Raw genomic sequence first — 16,616 nt, 5'->3', positions numbered from 1 at the left:
CTAGGCTTGTTGTAGCACAAGATAATTAGTGTGCGGACCATTTTCATTTATATAGTGCTCTGTGAACACAAATTAGGTGTCTATTTACTTGTGACCACTCAGTGTAAATATATCTTCTTTCTAAGACTGCTTAGTGATGGTTTACGGATCCTGGAATTACTCTGCAATTTCAAATTAGTTCTTTACTTGGTACCTAAATAAATATATTATGCTTTTGTATTATAATTGTTTCAGTTTAACACTTGCCAGCTTCTAACTTGGTGAAGACTAAACGGTTTATGTCAACTAAATGATCTACTGATATATTCTTCATCTGATAGATGGCGCCTTTCTGGTATCTTAGAGCCTGTCCACACTGGGCCTTTTTTTTTTTGGTACTCAATACGGTTCGATTCGAATACACAACAAAGTTCAATCACCAAACGAACCGAATTTAATTTAGTCCACCAGAAGAAGTGGTTTCGGTCCGTTTGGCTAAAGAATTGATATTGTTTCGCTTGAAAAACTTTAATGCGAATGTTTGAAGTCTCAGGGAGTGCTGACATCACATGGAAGTGAACGATGAAAACAAAACCCAGTTCATTTCCAAACGAACTTGAAACGTCTGCACACAAAGAAAGTGTGAACAATTATCACATTCGGCAAAGCAAACGAACTGAACCGAAACTGTTAGAAACAAATCCAGTGTGACTATTGCCTTATTCTTATTCTATTTCGTTCAAAGCTGCACAATGTTTGTCCACCGCGAGGATCAAACTCTGAACTTTAGCAATATAAGCTCTGAAGCTTACCTCTAAACCAATAAATAGCTTCCTAGTCTTTTTTTTTCATAGTGTTGTAAAGTTTTATGTCGGAAGCTGTTTTTATTTAAAACTTAGATTATATTGCTGTTATTTATTATTCCAATTTCGAAATGTTGCTTGTTGTTAAACTCAAAGGTACAAAATGAGCTGTCTATACTTTACTGATCACGAGTATTGAAACCCAGTTTTTAGCCTTTAGACTTCCGTTGAGCCATTAGGGACTTTTTTATGTAAACATCGTAACATCGTAAACGATAACAATTATTTTCGTTTTGATCCCTATGGCAATTTTGTGAAATGTTTTATGATGAAACTGAGCTGACATCTTTTTTTTTGGGGGGGGGGGCATTTTACTGAATTTTATATTATCAATTCAATTAAAACAGAATTAAAAATTCAATACTTTCGTAAATTGAAATTAAATATTATAAAATTACTTTTGTTAATATTCATATTTCACGATTTTCATTTATTACAATGTTGATACTCATGGTCAAGAAACAATGGGAATAAAAATGTGCTTTCCATATTTAATGTGGTTAAAGCACACATAGCCCACTGAGCAGCTTTGTAAGAAACAAAAAAACACTATTTTTCTTCTATAATAATGCAGTTGCATTCTTGTATAGGAAGAGTTCATACAAGTGTTAATAATATAATTTTACTGTTTACACCAAATAGCAATTCACAATAATTTATTTCTTGGTTGAATATTTAAGTGCGTTCTTCTATATAAGAGCACTTAAACTAAGGTATGGACAGAATGAATTTACACATACATCACTTTAAAACATCTTTGGAATGTAGCATTTCAAAGTTTTGATCAAAAAATTTAAGATATACTTGGATTTCGAATGGTATAAGTTAGCTAGGGCTTCCCAGGAATCCTTCATACACGTAATCAGTTTTGTTTTTGTACTAGTGCAAGATGTAATTAATATTTGTTAAATATATTGATTTTGTACATGTCTTTTACGTCATTGAGGGAAATGCATATCAAATACACCACCTTTTGCTTGTGTAATTACAGAATCCAAGGCAAAAGATTTAAAGAACAGTACTATATTAAATGAACTTTGATGTGGCGTTGAAATGTGTTATTAAACGTCTGATCTCCCAAGAAACGTATTCGACCAAAATATTCGTTCTTTACACAATACAAATCAATTGACCATTTCAACTTGATAAAACGTATCTTAAATCTTCATGAATCAGATGATGGTAATAAGTAAACTTAATGTTCATTGTTAAGACTGCTAAAAGCTTAAAGCAGATCGTTACTTGGTTAACATACACTTCTTGACGAGCTCTTTAAAAGATTTTGAGTTAAAATTTGATTGATGATTGGTTACCCAAATAATCCTCATGTTATTTTTTGCGATCTGTGTGGTAGCATTTGGTTCATAAGTTTGCTTTTAACACGGAGACTAGCTTGATAGAATTAGCCGAGAAATAACATTTTAGTAAACTTACATTTCACCAGATTGAAGACAAACTCTGGTGTACCAAAATGTTATTCCTGTATTAATAGTTGTTTGTTTGCAGTTATGCACAAAGCTACACAAAAGGCTATCTATGCTCTGCCCACCACGGGTATCGAAATCCTTCTAGCGTTGTAAGTCCGCAGACATAACGCTGTACCACTGGGGGCCCCTGTGTTAATTTAATGAAGACGGAATCTCTTTAAAAAGATAAAACAAAATATTTGATTTAAAATGCTCATACTAGCTTTTGGATTATTGGTATTGGACATTTACAAGAAATTCTATGAAGGAAGTTTCAGTTTCAGGTAATTTAAAAAGTAATTTATATTTTGTAAAATAGGAATATAATTTTAAATTGAAAACTTTAAAAACAAATTTAAAAATATGTTATTTTTGAAAAAATCGCTTTATTCCAAGCCACTTTCAAAAGGAAATGAACAAACAAAACAGACTATTATGGCAGTATCTTTATTTTATTTCACATAATAAGCAGTATACTAAAATGTTGAACACGTGATAAATTTATAACCAATTGTAGAATTTATTAGGAACCGCTTGCAAAATTTCTAGAAGAAAAATATAAGACTAGAACACACAAGTTAGTACTGGTAGACTAGAAGGCACCTTCTTTTATGATTCAAATCATTAATTGCAATAAGCTTACAATGACAATGGCACAATGAATCGTTAGAAAACAATAATGTAAAGAGACATTTACAATGAAAATATAAACATGCTCAAGTTTTACTACCAAATCAAGAAATATTCACTAAGAAATACATTAAAAAACAGTTTCAAGACTAATCAAGCCTATCCTGGAACTCTTATTACATAAAAATATATGTTTATATTCTATAGGATAGTAATAAAACTGACATATCTAGATTCACTTAATTTTTGTGTTTAAGTTTAAACTGGCGAATTTTAGGTTTTGGGTTTGTTTGTTTGTGGTTAAGCACAAAGCTACACAATAGATTATCTGTGTTCTGCCCACCACGGGTATTGAAACCCGGTTTCTAGCGCTGTTAGTCAACAGACATACCGCTGTGCCACTGGCACTAAGCAAGGACTGTCTGCCCGTAGCCGTTCTTAATTTTGAGCTGACAGATTAGACTCAGAAAATGCAGTTAGTCAAAAGCAAGTACTCACCGCTTACTCGAAAAGTGGAGCTTGACCACCACTTTTATAGCAACCGTGGCCGCAAAGTGCGGAACACGTTTTGACGTGAACCACAATCTATCGGATTCACGGTCTGATCATTCTAACTACTAAACCATGTCTGGCCCAGGCTAATCTTGAAAAATGGCAAAAATCTGTTGAGATTTTCATTAATGACCAAAATATAGAATTATTGAGAGATCTCATTGATTTTGTTTCGTTTTATTTTGACAATATCATTACTGTTGATTACATTTATAATTCATTTCAATAAGATTAACACATTCTGCAATAATTTAAGATTGTGACAGTTTTCAAGTGAAATTCGCCGCCAATTCTCCATTAAGCTCATTAGTTATTTCAAGAGTTTGATTATGACCTCTACGACAATGTTGAATGCAAATATGTACTAAGAAATATCTAAAAGTTAACATTTTATCACAATATTTGAAACTAATATTAGACTCTTAAAAACTGTAAACTGTAGCTTCAAACTAAAACATTGTTAAGCAAACTTTTCTCTCTTATCAAACTTCGTGGAAACTACTAACATAAACAGTACACTGTGAAAACGAAAACTTCACTTACATTTAATGTAAATCCATCATTATTCTGTTTCAATTTAAATTATAAAGATCAGACATTTTCATAAACATGGTTACCAAAAACAAAAAATTCATGTTCATTTGTTTCGAACAAACTACGACCGTTTAGTCAATATGATAAATATTTTCCCTCTTATAAAACTGTTGCTTGCTGTCTATTGTTTTTATTTTTAACAACGGGGTTATCTGCGTTATGCCCACTGAAATGAATCGAAACCCAGATTTTAGCGTTGTAAGTCCGCAAATTTACCACTGACTCATCGGGAAGCTTATAAAACTAAACACGTAATATTTAATTTTGATTATTCTAAAAAAAATAGTAATTACTTTTAAGTACATTAAACCTACATAGATAAGTAATAAAATACTTTGTTAAAATAAAGATAAATAGTTTTTCTTAAATGCAAATCTCATAAAATATATAATGGTATTGAGAGATTGGAAAATACCAACTCTTGTCTACTTTTAGTCTTTTCTCTCAAAACTCAGTTGAAATTTAACTTTAGTAGTTAATTAGAAGAGTTATTCAAAACTAACAAAAAAAGCTTACTTATCTTTGTTAACAGCATCAGTAACAGTAAAAACAACTGGGTTGAAATACAAAATACATATATTATCACAGTACCATGATTTTGATTTTTTGATAAAAACTGTGCCTTTCAGCTAGCATTCAAACAAAATAATCAAACGTATTAAAATCTTATTATAATTTACCTCCAAACGACAGTTATTTTTTCTTAATTGTCATGCTTCCTTAGAGAGTTTTGTTTCATTTTTCAGGCTTATACCATATTTTTGGACCAAAACATTAATTCTATTATTGTTAGTAGATAAACTTTTATGACTTAGGATATTTTTATTTTTTTTTAAATATGATCTGGGTTTCTTGTATGTATTTTTGTAGAAGTCCCAAAAAAGAAACCAAAAAAGGATCGCATGAAAACCAATCCACCACATAAAGCCTTTAGGATAATTGCAGTCTCGGAAAAGCAGTTGGAATGAGTGAACAAAAATCACAACAAACTGAACCTGAAATGAGAAGTATACACTATAACAACTGAAATATATGCGAGTTATTTTAAATATACAATATTAATAATAGTAAAATTCTATAAAAAGTCGATTTTGAAGTTTAACTGTTAATATTTTATCTCATGATTTGCAGTTTATTGTGGATTTCAAACAAGAAGAGTATAATATAATGAAATATCAAATCTACCCCTTATCTGTTGCCCTAATGCCTTTCATTATATTACCAATGATCAGTTAGGCCTGATCTGCAACGACCGTTACTAATCTGAAATGTTAAAGTGTAAATGTTTAAAACGGCGAAGCGAGGAAGCTCTTTGGCCTACTCGAGTTTATAGATTTGGAGCCTTTAACGTTTTGTATTTTAACACAAATAAATTGTATTTATTTATTATTGTATTTATTAAATACAATCGATAATATGATTAAACAGTCGAATCTTTTATATTCAAATTTAATATATAGAATAAACTAGGTGTACTTCCGCATGGTCCCCGATAATGTTCTGCTTCAACAGTAAATAAAACCAAAATTAATAGCAACAAATATTTTTATTTCTTGCTTTTGAAATTCATATGTAATGTTGTGTTGTAGCCTATAGAGTGCATAACTCTTCTCGTGATTCATGGCATGCGCACAGTACAAATTGCAACATTAAGGGTATCTTATGTGACGTCATTTTAGTGTTTACTGACTAACTGAGAGACAATGCACCACTGTAAAAAAAAAAAAACAGGTGATTCCTCCAGCAAGTTCTAGGTCTCCATTTGGGGAAATCGCACTGTAATAACTTATACCTCTTTTGTTTAATCAATGAACAGTTTTACTGAGCAACTTAGTTTTTGGTCGGTGCTGCCATCTGTTATCTATAAATTGTCTTCAAAGCGTTTGTTTGCTGAGATAATGATATTTTGTGAGTATCTTGACAAACTTTGTAAATATAATAAAGAAATTTATAAAAATAAGATTTTAAAATAACAATATGCTCAGAGTAATACCTATAGAGAGCTAATACCTTCTTTTCCTAAGCTTAATTTCCAACTATTACCTACCATTTGAATGGTTGTAATGTACTTTTTCCACCACAGATATTTGTACATATGCGGTCCAATAGCTGCTATCCCATAATAGATATACATAACAATGTGAACGAAGCTGTTGATGAATGCAAAGAATGTACTATGTCCTCCTGGAATAGATTAATTATTAATAATGGTTACAAATTATTAATTATACACTGGAATGTATTCTACAAAGGATAAAAAGATATGTCGCAATATCATACAGCAGCCACTCTAGCTGGCATCGCTTGAAAGCCGAAAATAACAAACAATTCACTATTTTCACAATTCTTTCTTCTACTATTTAAAAAAAAAAAGATTAATCATTTCCAGAAATAATATTTTTAATTTCTACTATCGTGAAGAAAGTAGATTGAGTTTGGTTAATTTATTAACCGTGTTGTTTTAGTTTAGATGTAAACGTTAACGTTTACGATTCAGATAATCTTGTTTCTAATGATAGTCAAATTCTAAAGGATTCTAAAGAAACTTTTAAGCAATAAAAATCTTAGAAATATCCAAAACCATTTTTTACAAAGTTCTTCACAAACTGACCAAGTTGTAAGTAGCTTGGTGACTGGTACGTCACCGCCTGTCAATCAGATCCTTAACCAACTGTTAATTACTTTACCAAACACTTTCGCCAAGCTATTTGTTGTGGAACAGCTTATTAAATCTTTTGAAACATATTCGATATTAACAGCTCTAAATGACAGAAAAACGTAGTTCTAGCTTCCTTGTATAATTCTTCTTCTTCTTTCCTTGTCTGCTCATAACTGGAAGCCACATTTAACCTACCACCCCTTGTATTTAATAATTAGCCGTTCATAGACCGATACTACAATTAAGATCAATGTTTGAGGTATTACCTAAGTGTTTACTTTATCTGAAAGGTAAATAAAATATGCTAAGCTGTCTATGTACACAATATTAGTTTCCTAATATTTTCCCTGAATCAACTTATCACAAATATGTTTTAAACTGACCCATGTCCACGCTGCTGTTGAGCAGATTAGAATAATTATAAAAACAAACAAGTAAACATTCAGTACCACTCATTATAAGACAACTTACCTGGAGTAAACTTAACTCCCCACCATACACTCACAGGCATAACTCCATGATGTATTACATGGAGTGTAGATACGTGAGAGAACTTCTTTCTCAGTACGAAAAAAATCTGTAAAGATGTAGCAAGAGTCAATCAAATTTCTTTTTTTTTTTGTTTACTAATAAACGTTTCTTTATGTAATAAAAAAATTAACTATATCTTCTAACTCTTTCCGAGGCTCATTTGTTAGGAATGACAGTTGGAATGAGTAGACAAAATCATAATAAATTGAACATGAAACAAAGAATTCATATAATAACAACTGAAAGCTATACCAGTTATTTCCAATATACATTAATAATAATGATAACTATTAAAAATCAAATCTGAGGTTTAATTGATAATATTTTTACAGTAAAGAAAGTTTTTCACAAAAACAACAAAATAAGTACTCCCTTTTGGTTCCTGTCTCCCCCTGATATCAATATTGCAACCTATGAAATTTGTAAAATAAAATTTAAAATAACAGTCTATTCAGATTAAATCACAAAGAGGACTAATATCTTCCTAGCCCTAGCTTTATTTCCAACTATTACCTGTCGTCTGTAACTTATCTACGTGAAATGTGGTAATAAAAAACAACCTAACAACTCTTTCATTCCTATAAATTTCTACATATATAAACTGACTGAAATAACTGCACCAAGATTTGAAACAAACAAACAGAAATGTAACTAAATATAAAATACTTATATGCGGTATTAGTTGCATATATAAGGAGACAATTTCATATAATTACTGGGAAAATAGAGTTATTGCAGGCTTGCAAATCATTCATTTTAGTAATTAATATCTAGATGCACATTATATCGTTAGAAATAGTAGGACAGCACACACTGAGAAAAAACGTGTCGTGTTTCACCATTAATCTTAGCTTATACTGTCTTTCTAGGATTTTCCCATCAACCATTGACACAAGCCTGTAGGAATGGACCGCCACTCCTTTTACAAACTCCAAATGTAGTGATATTCCAAAGTCTTTCCGTAATTTGCTTTCCAAAATGCACTAGAAATAATATGTTATTCAGATAAGGGCTCTGAACTGACTACACCAGATTCTGTGTTATTATTTTATACACTTCTTGATATAAAGTACTGTATGATACGCTACATTATTATGGTGAAAAATGAATAGTTCTTCCCCGTAGAATTCCACAGATGCAAAACTGCTGCATTCTACAGAATGCTGTAAGATGATGAGATAATCGTGATTTCCTTAATTACCGTATACAAAATCAAAATCAACTAAAACGAGCCCATGCCGTAATCTCACCCCTATTTCTTCATAGTTAGAGCAACACAGGCAAATCCAAAGCATTCTCTGGGTTGTCATTAAATCAAGTCCCATGTACTTGAAGCAAACAGTAAGGAGCAGGATTCATTGTTCCACTTAACGGTTATTCATTTTTCTTTTCCCCAGTTTTGTCGCTCAAGATGTGATATACTGAACCTCAACGTTCACTCTTATATAACGTATTTGACTATATTTATCACCATTTGTTGCTTTTTTTATGAACTATTTGTACCCAATTTGTCTATCATTGACCATGTGAATCAAATAATTTAGTGTTATCACCATCAACGATGGTGATGAGTGGCTTACGGGCTGTAGCCCGTCTCTAAAATCCAGCAGCATGGAGATTTTTGTGCATAGCTGGTGTGCTGGCCTGCAGTCCTGGAGCCTTGTGATGGCCTGCATTCCTGGAGTTTTGAGTCATATATTCAAGGATGGGTGAGCAGTTCCATTTCACAACTCGTTTCAAAGTTCTCATGGACCAAGTTCTCATTGAGCAACTGAGCAGGTATTCATGTCAACATGTTCATGGCCTTCCATGAACATGTTTAGTACAAAGAATATGGACATGAGTAGGTAAAAGAAATGATTCGAATAGAGATACCACCAATGCTTCATCCAATTACTATTCCTTTTTAAGATCTGTAAATTCCCTTTTTCATAATATATTGACTGCAAATAGCTGGTTGTGGCAGCATCTGACTTTTATAAACCCTAAACTTCAATGCAACATGGGACACACATGTAAATTGAATGAGGATGGGCCTATTTGTAGCAAAGGTTGCACTGTCGAGTCTTTGTTTGGTATTATACACTGTATATTGCTATGTATCAGGACAACTGACATACTTGACTAGGAACGTTATCAAAGAAGTATCAATAACACAAATATTTTGCATTCCTTGCACAAAGTGTCTTTTATATAACACAACAACTGAATAAAACTACACTTTTTCAGAGTTATCGAAAACAACTAACCTGTTCCAGCAGTCACACTTCTATACTACTAAATTTGTGTTATAGAATAGAAGTAAGCCTACCTTGACCATTTCGCTGACAGTATGATACGCCAAACACTGAATTCACTGGCTGATTATATTTTAACGTGAAACATTAAATGAGAACTTAGGAACAGACTGTGAATTCTACGACTTATTGACTCAATGACATAGCTTCCTGATTACTAGAAGCAAATTATTCGAGAGAATATTTCAACAATAGCGATAAATAGCTATATTCTTCGAACTTTCCAGATCAGTATAACATTGTGGGTAACTCAGACCACAAGACTAAATCTAGGGTAAACTTTTAACACAAACTGGCATAAAAGTAATCAAAGAATATTTAATTTCTTTTTCAAAACATGTTTAAAAATTATAACAAAGAAAAACTGTTTTAAAAGCGACAACATACTTAAAATATTTACTGAAAATGCAAAGAAACATACACCTACACACAAGTGAGTTATCATAACTCCAAACAAACCTTCATCTACATATGTCACTTACCGTGCTTCTAAAGAAACATACACTTACACACAAGTGAGTTATCATAACTCCAAACAAACCTTCATCTACACATGTCACTTACCGTGCTTCCAAAGAAACATACACCTACACACAAGTGAGTTATCATAACTCCAAACAAACCTTCATCTACACATGTCACTTACCGTGCTTCCAAAGAAACATACACTTACACACAAGTGAGTTATCATAACTCCAAACAAACCTTCATCTACACATGTCACTTACCGTGCTTCCAAAGAAACCTCACCTACACAAAAGCGACTTGTGGTATTTTCAAAAAAATCTATTTCTGCACACACGTCACTTACAGTGTTTCTAAAGAACTTTGAACTTACACACGTGTAGCTTACCGTATCTGAAAATTCTACAAACTTGGAGACGTAATACCACCAAGCTACATGGGTCATCTAAGAAAACAAAACAAAAGCATGTGCATGTTTTAACAGTGTTAAAATGATACCTAAAATAATATTGATATTACTAAGGAATGCACAGAGCAATATTATATACCACAGAGGAAATACATATATATTTGGTGACAACAACAACAAAAACAACAATAATAACAATAATTAGTTGTTTTTTTTTTACGCGTGAAGAGGAAGTGGTAATGTGTGAAAATATAAATGCAAATATTTGGTGGCTACTGTGCCATGTTCAAAAGGTAAAGTCATAGAGCAATGAGTGAAATCGCCACTTGACATTTCTCTACCTTAATTATCGACCCATAGCAACACATTCTTCAAACCATTTATGCACCGAAATACTTATATTTTTTAAACGACCACCTATAAAGTTTATATCAAACACACATAAAAAAAGTAAAAAATACCATCGGTCTTGCAATTAATTCCAATAATTACTGCTGGTGTGTTTGTTGTTAAGTGCAAAGCTGCACAAAAAGTTATCTGTGCTGTGCACCCTATAAGCAACGGAAGCCGAATTTTAACGTTATAACTAACCCTGAGCCATCTGGAGGAGGGGGGGGGGGTATTATTGCTGGATATCTTATGCCTTTTAGTGATTTCACTTTTTTATTTGTTCAGTTCTTTACACTGTATATTTTAACATAACATTACCCAATTTGATGCAATAAGCGGACCCCACAGTAGTGAGAGATATGAAGACAGAGAAGTAAATAATCTGAAATTAAATGTGTTCTAAAATATAAAGGTCAGGGGTTAAATGTATTTTTCAGTTTACAATAAAGTAGTAGTGACAAGGCGAAGGTGCGGCGCAAGTAGCCAACTCCATTCGTAAGTGACCTTATAGTTTCTACAACATTTATCACACTCCCTTTTCGATGTGTTACTACTTAGCTTTTCTTTAAACACCGAATTTATTAAATAATATACATTAAATTTAATATTATAAATAAATGTAGATTTTATAGTTCACTGTCGAAACGTTGAAAGTGAGTTTTAGTAATGCGTAAATTCAATAACTTATAACTCCGTTTTCAAACTTCAAGAATATTCTACGTTTAAATTTACAGAACTACTTCAGAAGCGTATCCAGGTGAGAATGGATGGAGATTTCTTGGTTGACAAGAGTTTGCGGTATATTCTCAAATATTGACATCAGTTTTTGACATTTCATTATAAAGATTCCGTAAATTGTGCAGTTTTAGAAGTGGATATTTCTTTGGCAAACTGATGATGATTAGTTACCAATTTTTCGTAATATTCTTTGTGAAGTTTCTAATTGGTCATGCATTATTAACACTTGTAGACTTCGAAGCCAGGTAGATTTAACCATCTGATTTGGACCCTGCCCCTCACTTCCTCCCACTCTCGGGTAATCCTGGATACGTCACCTTACTTGATATCAGAATTTTAAGTGAAAAACAAACAAATAAGATACAAGAAAGTTACTTCTGCTGCATCAGGATGATCAGAGTAGTCAACAGGTTGACATCTATAGTCGTATTTTCCAAACCAACCAAGGAAGCCAAGCTGAAACAGAAAGGAAATTAATTCGTAATTTCTATTTTATAAATATTTAGGTTGGTTACAGATCATGTGGTTTAATGAGTTTGGATATCACAAACAAAAACCTTGCATAGCACATACAAAATTGTGTAGAACACTACCTGTTTAGATAACACATACAAAGCTTTGTAGAACACTCTGCCTCTTCGCATAGCACATACAAAAATTTGTATAACACTACCTATTTGCTTAGCACATACAAAAATGTGTAGAAAACTCCACTTCTTTGCATAGCAAACAAGGATTTGTACAACTCTTCAATTCTTTGCATAGTAAACACAAAGATTTATATAACACCCCACTTGTTTACAGAGAGCACACAAATATCTATAGAATGCTTCGCTTCTCTGCACAGCAAACACAAAATAGACTGACCATGTGATGTGTCGGGTGATTACTCGAATACGTAGATATACTTATAACATGTTCAGTCTGTAAGAACAATAATCTCTCTGAATTTCACGTAGCTAGATTGGTCAAAGAAAAGCCATCAAAGTGCAATCGAAAGGAAATGTTTCAATCACTGGAAAATAAAACCAAGGAAAATACAATCGAATAGGCTTGTAAAATGTATCTGACGTCGAGCTATATCTCAGTTAACTGATTGCTTTAACAGTGCTCAGGATTCGACTGTTTTCAACCATATTATTCGACGGATTTTAAAAACAAAACTTGTGATGTAGCAGTCAACATGATCAATCCAAATGTAATCCATATAGACACAAAAAATATATAAAAAAAAACGCCCAGAAGAAATAATAAACAAAAGAATAACTAGATACGATGGTAATAAAATCTAGGAAAACTTTAAATTGACAAAGTTTCGAGCCTAAACTCTTCTCTTGGAATGACTGAACTTAGCATTTGCTGCTTAATCCTCTACAGTATATTATGATCTAATTGCAGATCATATTCTTCGGTACGGGCTAACTGTTAAAAAAGACATCTACCAACATATCAAAGATCCAAGCTATTATCAGAGCAAACATTAATGCAATTCAACATGAAGTAGGGGTCTTCATTAATAGGGTTACCAGTCAGTGTAGATTAACAAAAAGATGATATATTGCAGGTTTTGTAAAACTTTTAGAGCTTATGAAATTTCAGAGTGTCAAAATTAAATGCAATACTAGAGCTAAATATTTTCACATAATTTCAAGGATAAGAAAAGAGCATTTAACTGTGACATAACATATTTGGTTAAAAGTACATCACTGAGTTCTCTTTGATACATTCTTAATGACAATTCAAATATCTAATTCTAAATAATGAAATAGTTTACTCTAAAACTGAGGAGGAGGAAACATCAGAGATGTTTTATATCATATGATATAAAAAGAGAAACAAAACTTATAATCCTAAAAATTAGTATTTACTTTTGAATCCAACGAGAGCAACTATTCATTATTTATAGGATTAGAATAGACACAAGTAATCTTTTGTCTGTCATCGTTCAGCCCAACTTATGAGTTTTGGTATAACGAAAGGCCTCTTGGGCAGTGACTTGTGAAAGGGGGGGGGGCAACATATTGATCTGAGATGTTCATTTTATACGCCTCTAATTTTGAACCTGAAATAGACAAATTAAGAGAAATGTGCAAAAAAAAAACAGCAGTTGCAGTTTACGTTATTTTTAAAATCAAAAAACGATACTTTGTAAAAAATTCTCAAACATTTAATTGTATTTTAATGGTTAAACATATTGAATGGGCTGGAAATATATATTTTTTTAACATTGCAAGTTCATAAATGCTCATTCTTCTCTTACCTTAAGAAATAAGTAGATGCTTGCATAAACCATAAAGAAATTGTATAGCACCATGACCCAGCGTAAGTTATAGGGTTCTCGGTTCTTCATCAGAAGGGGTCCGAGTACTTTAACAAAGTAGACATAAGACAGACAGATGGTGATGGTTGGGCCTGGACCTTGCATAAACATCCATTCTTGTACTCGTACATCTGAAAATTCAGGTACATTTTAAAATGAAATCGTTTGTTGTTGTTTTTGGCTTTGTTCACAGTTTCAGCTGTTCCGTTTTTTTGTTAGTATGATAATCTTTAATACCACGATACTTAAAACTAACATTATTTAGATAGTGAAGGGAATTTTTCTGAAAATGGTTGATTATGCTAAAAAACATATTTTGAGCTGATATTTAATTTTCTTTTTTTTAAACAAAGATCACACAAACTCAATCACCTTGCTTCTTATAAACTTTATATTTCAAATAAAAATTCCGTACATGGACTTCGATGGAAAATTGAGAACGATGAAGATCCGTATAATGTGTATCCTAGATGAAGAACTGAAAAGAGGAAGATGTCTGTTATTAAACACAAAGCTACACAATGGGCTGTCTATGTTGTGCCCACGACTTGTATGGAAACCCAGTTTTGAGTGTTATAAACCTTCGGATTTATCATTGAGACAATGGAAAGCTAGTTTGTTTTAGAGCATTGGGCTATCTGCTATGCCCAACGCGGAAATAAAACCACGGATTTTAGCGCTGTAAGTATGTTCGACAACAGACAAACGGATAAAGATTAACTTTACAAAGTGAAAGTCCTGAATCGATTACCAACTGCTTATCCTTATCCCTTTCTTGTTTTTTTTTGTCAATAATACCAATGAAAAATTATATTCAACAAATTAGGATCTACGTTTAACTTACTGTAAAACTTATGTACCTCAGAGTACTAAATAAAATATGTTTAACAGAATAGATTCTAATATCTTGTTAACATTAATTGTATCACAGTGCAAATCCAATAATATATGTCTAACAGCAGAGATTAAAATATACTGTTAACTTTAATTGTATCACAGTGCAAATCTAATAAAACATGCCTAACAGAAGAGATTAAAATATACTGTTAACTTTAATTGTATCACAGAGCAAATCTAAGAAAATATGCCTAACAGAGGAGATTAAAATATCTTGTTAACATTATTTGTATCACAGAGCAAATCTAAGAAAACATCCCTAACAGAAGAGATTCAAATATCCTGTTAACATTAATTGTGTGACAGTGCAAATCAAATAAAACATGCCAAACAGAAGATATTAAAATATCTTGTTAACATTAATTGTATCACAGAGCAAGTCTAATAAAATATGTCTAACAGAAGAAATTAAAATATCCTGTTAACATTAATTGTATCACAGAGCAAATCTAATAAAATATGTCTAACAGAAGAGATTAAAATATCCTGCTAACATTAATTGCATGACAGTGCAAATCTAACAAAACATGCCTAACAGAAGCGATTAAAATATGTTGTTAACATTAATTGTATCACAGTGCAAATCTAATAAAACATGCCTAACAGAAGAGATTAAAATATCCTGTTAACATTAATTGTATCACAGGTGCAAATCTAATAAAATATGCCTAACAGAAGAGATTAAAATATCCTGTTAACATTAATTGTATCACAGGTGCAAATCTAATAAAATATGTCTAGAAGCAGAGATTAAAATATCCTGTTAACATTAATTGTATCACAGTGCAAATCTAATAGGTCTAGACATGTTTTATTTTGTAATCTATCATTATTGATATCTGCAACTCGTATACGTCTGGCCTCAGGTTTAGCAATGGTGTTTACTTTTGTGGGTGTAGGTGCGTAATTGCAAACCTTACGAATTTATTGAAATCATTTGTGAACGTTAAATATTTTAAACAATGAGCCGTACTGACATGTAGTTGTTTTTCCCCAAAATTAACATTTTATTCTCTGAATAAAAAGAAATGGAAAAAAATTAGTAAACGCTGCAGAAGAAAACCTTCTCTTCAAAGAATCTAAATTAATTATTGTTTAAATCATTGTCGTATGTTTATTCGCAGTTTTTTGTACCCGCTCACGAACAAATTAGTGAGTGATTCTGCTTCTTTCATAGCGTTTTTGTGTTTTTCTAGGAAGGTTTCTTTGTTTGTCCTTAAGCACCAAGCTACACAATGGGTTGTCTGTGCTCTGCACACCGCGGGTATCGAAACACAAATTTGTTTGCGTCATAAGCCCTCAGATTTACCGAGGAGGCGCTTCAGGAAGAATATTTTCACCAATACAAACATTCTGAATAGAATTTTCTCACAAAGCTTATTTGAGTGTTAGAAGGATGGATACAGCGGTATGTCTGTGGACTTACAACGTCAGAAACCGGGTTTCGATACCCGGGTGGGCAGAGTACAGATAGTCCCTTCTGTAGTTTTGTGCTTAACTTCAAACAAAGAAAGAAAGAAAAGAAGGTGTCCAGTAATGATGGCACTGATAAAAATGTGGATTTTTTTGTGCATATATATTTCTTTTCGGAAAAAAACGACGCATTTTTCCCCATTTTGCCTTATTGTTAGCGCCAGATTTGTTTTTTTCCTGGAGCCATTATTACAGATATGTTTTACCAATGCCATTTTTCAGGGATGCTTATTATTATAGTAGGATTGAAACGGTGATCGATAACTCAGTCATTAAATAGCATTTCTTGTAATGTTAGTACATATAAAAGAAAAGTAAAAAAAAAAAAAAGTTATAGCCAAAGCAATTTCTTG

General features: G+C 32.2%; 1 protein-coding gene across 1 annotated transcript in view; it reads right to left on the bottom strand.

Moving 5' to 3' along the window:
- Positions 1-4,425: 4,425 nt before the first annotated feature.
- The window catches only part of LOC106478053 (elongation of very long chain fatty acids protein AAEL008004-like), an 18,773-nt gene continuing 6,582 nt past the window's right edge, over positions 4,426-16,616 (bottom strand). The window contains exons 2-7 of the mRNA XM_013938563.2: positions 13,834-14,024; positions 11,949-12,029; positions 10,425-10,481; positions 7,215-7,320; positions 6,132-6,268; positions 4,426-5,079 (exon numbers count right to left, since the gene is read on the bottom strand). Of these exons, the coding sequence (XP_013794017.2) occupies positions 4,795-5,079; positions 6,132-6,268; positions 7,215-7,320; positions 10,425-10,481; positions 11,949-12,029; positions 13,834-14,024 (857 nt within the window). The 3' untranslated portion in view covers positions 4,426-4,794. The remainder of the gene's footprint in view (positions 5,080-6,131; positions 6,269-7,214; positions 7,321-10,424; positions 10,482-11,948; positions 12,030-13,833; positions 14,025-16,616) is intronic.

The sequence above is a fragment of the Limulus polyphemus genome, unplaced genomic scaffold (assembly GCF_000517525.1).
Source record: "Limulus polyphemus unplaced genomic scaffold, Limulus_polyphemus-2.1.2 Scaffold176, whole genome shotgun sequence".
Lineage (NCBI taxonomy): Eukaryota > Metazoa > Arthropoda > Merostomata > Xiphosura > Limulidae > Limulus > Limulus polyphemus.
The sequence above is the reverse complement of the archived record's forward strand: the minus strand, read 5'-3'. Positions and strand labels throughout refer to the sequence as shown.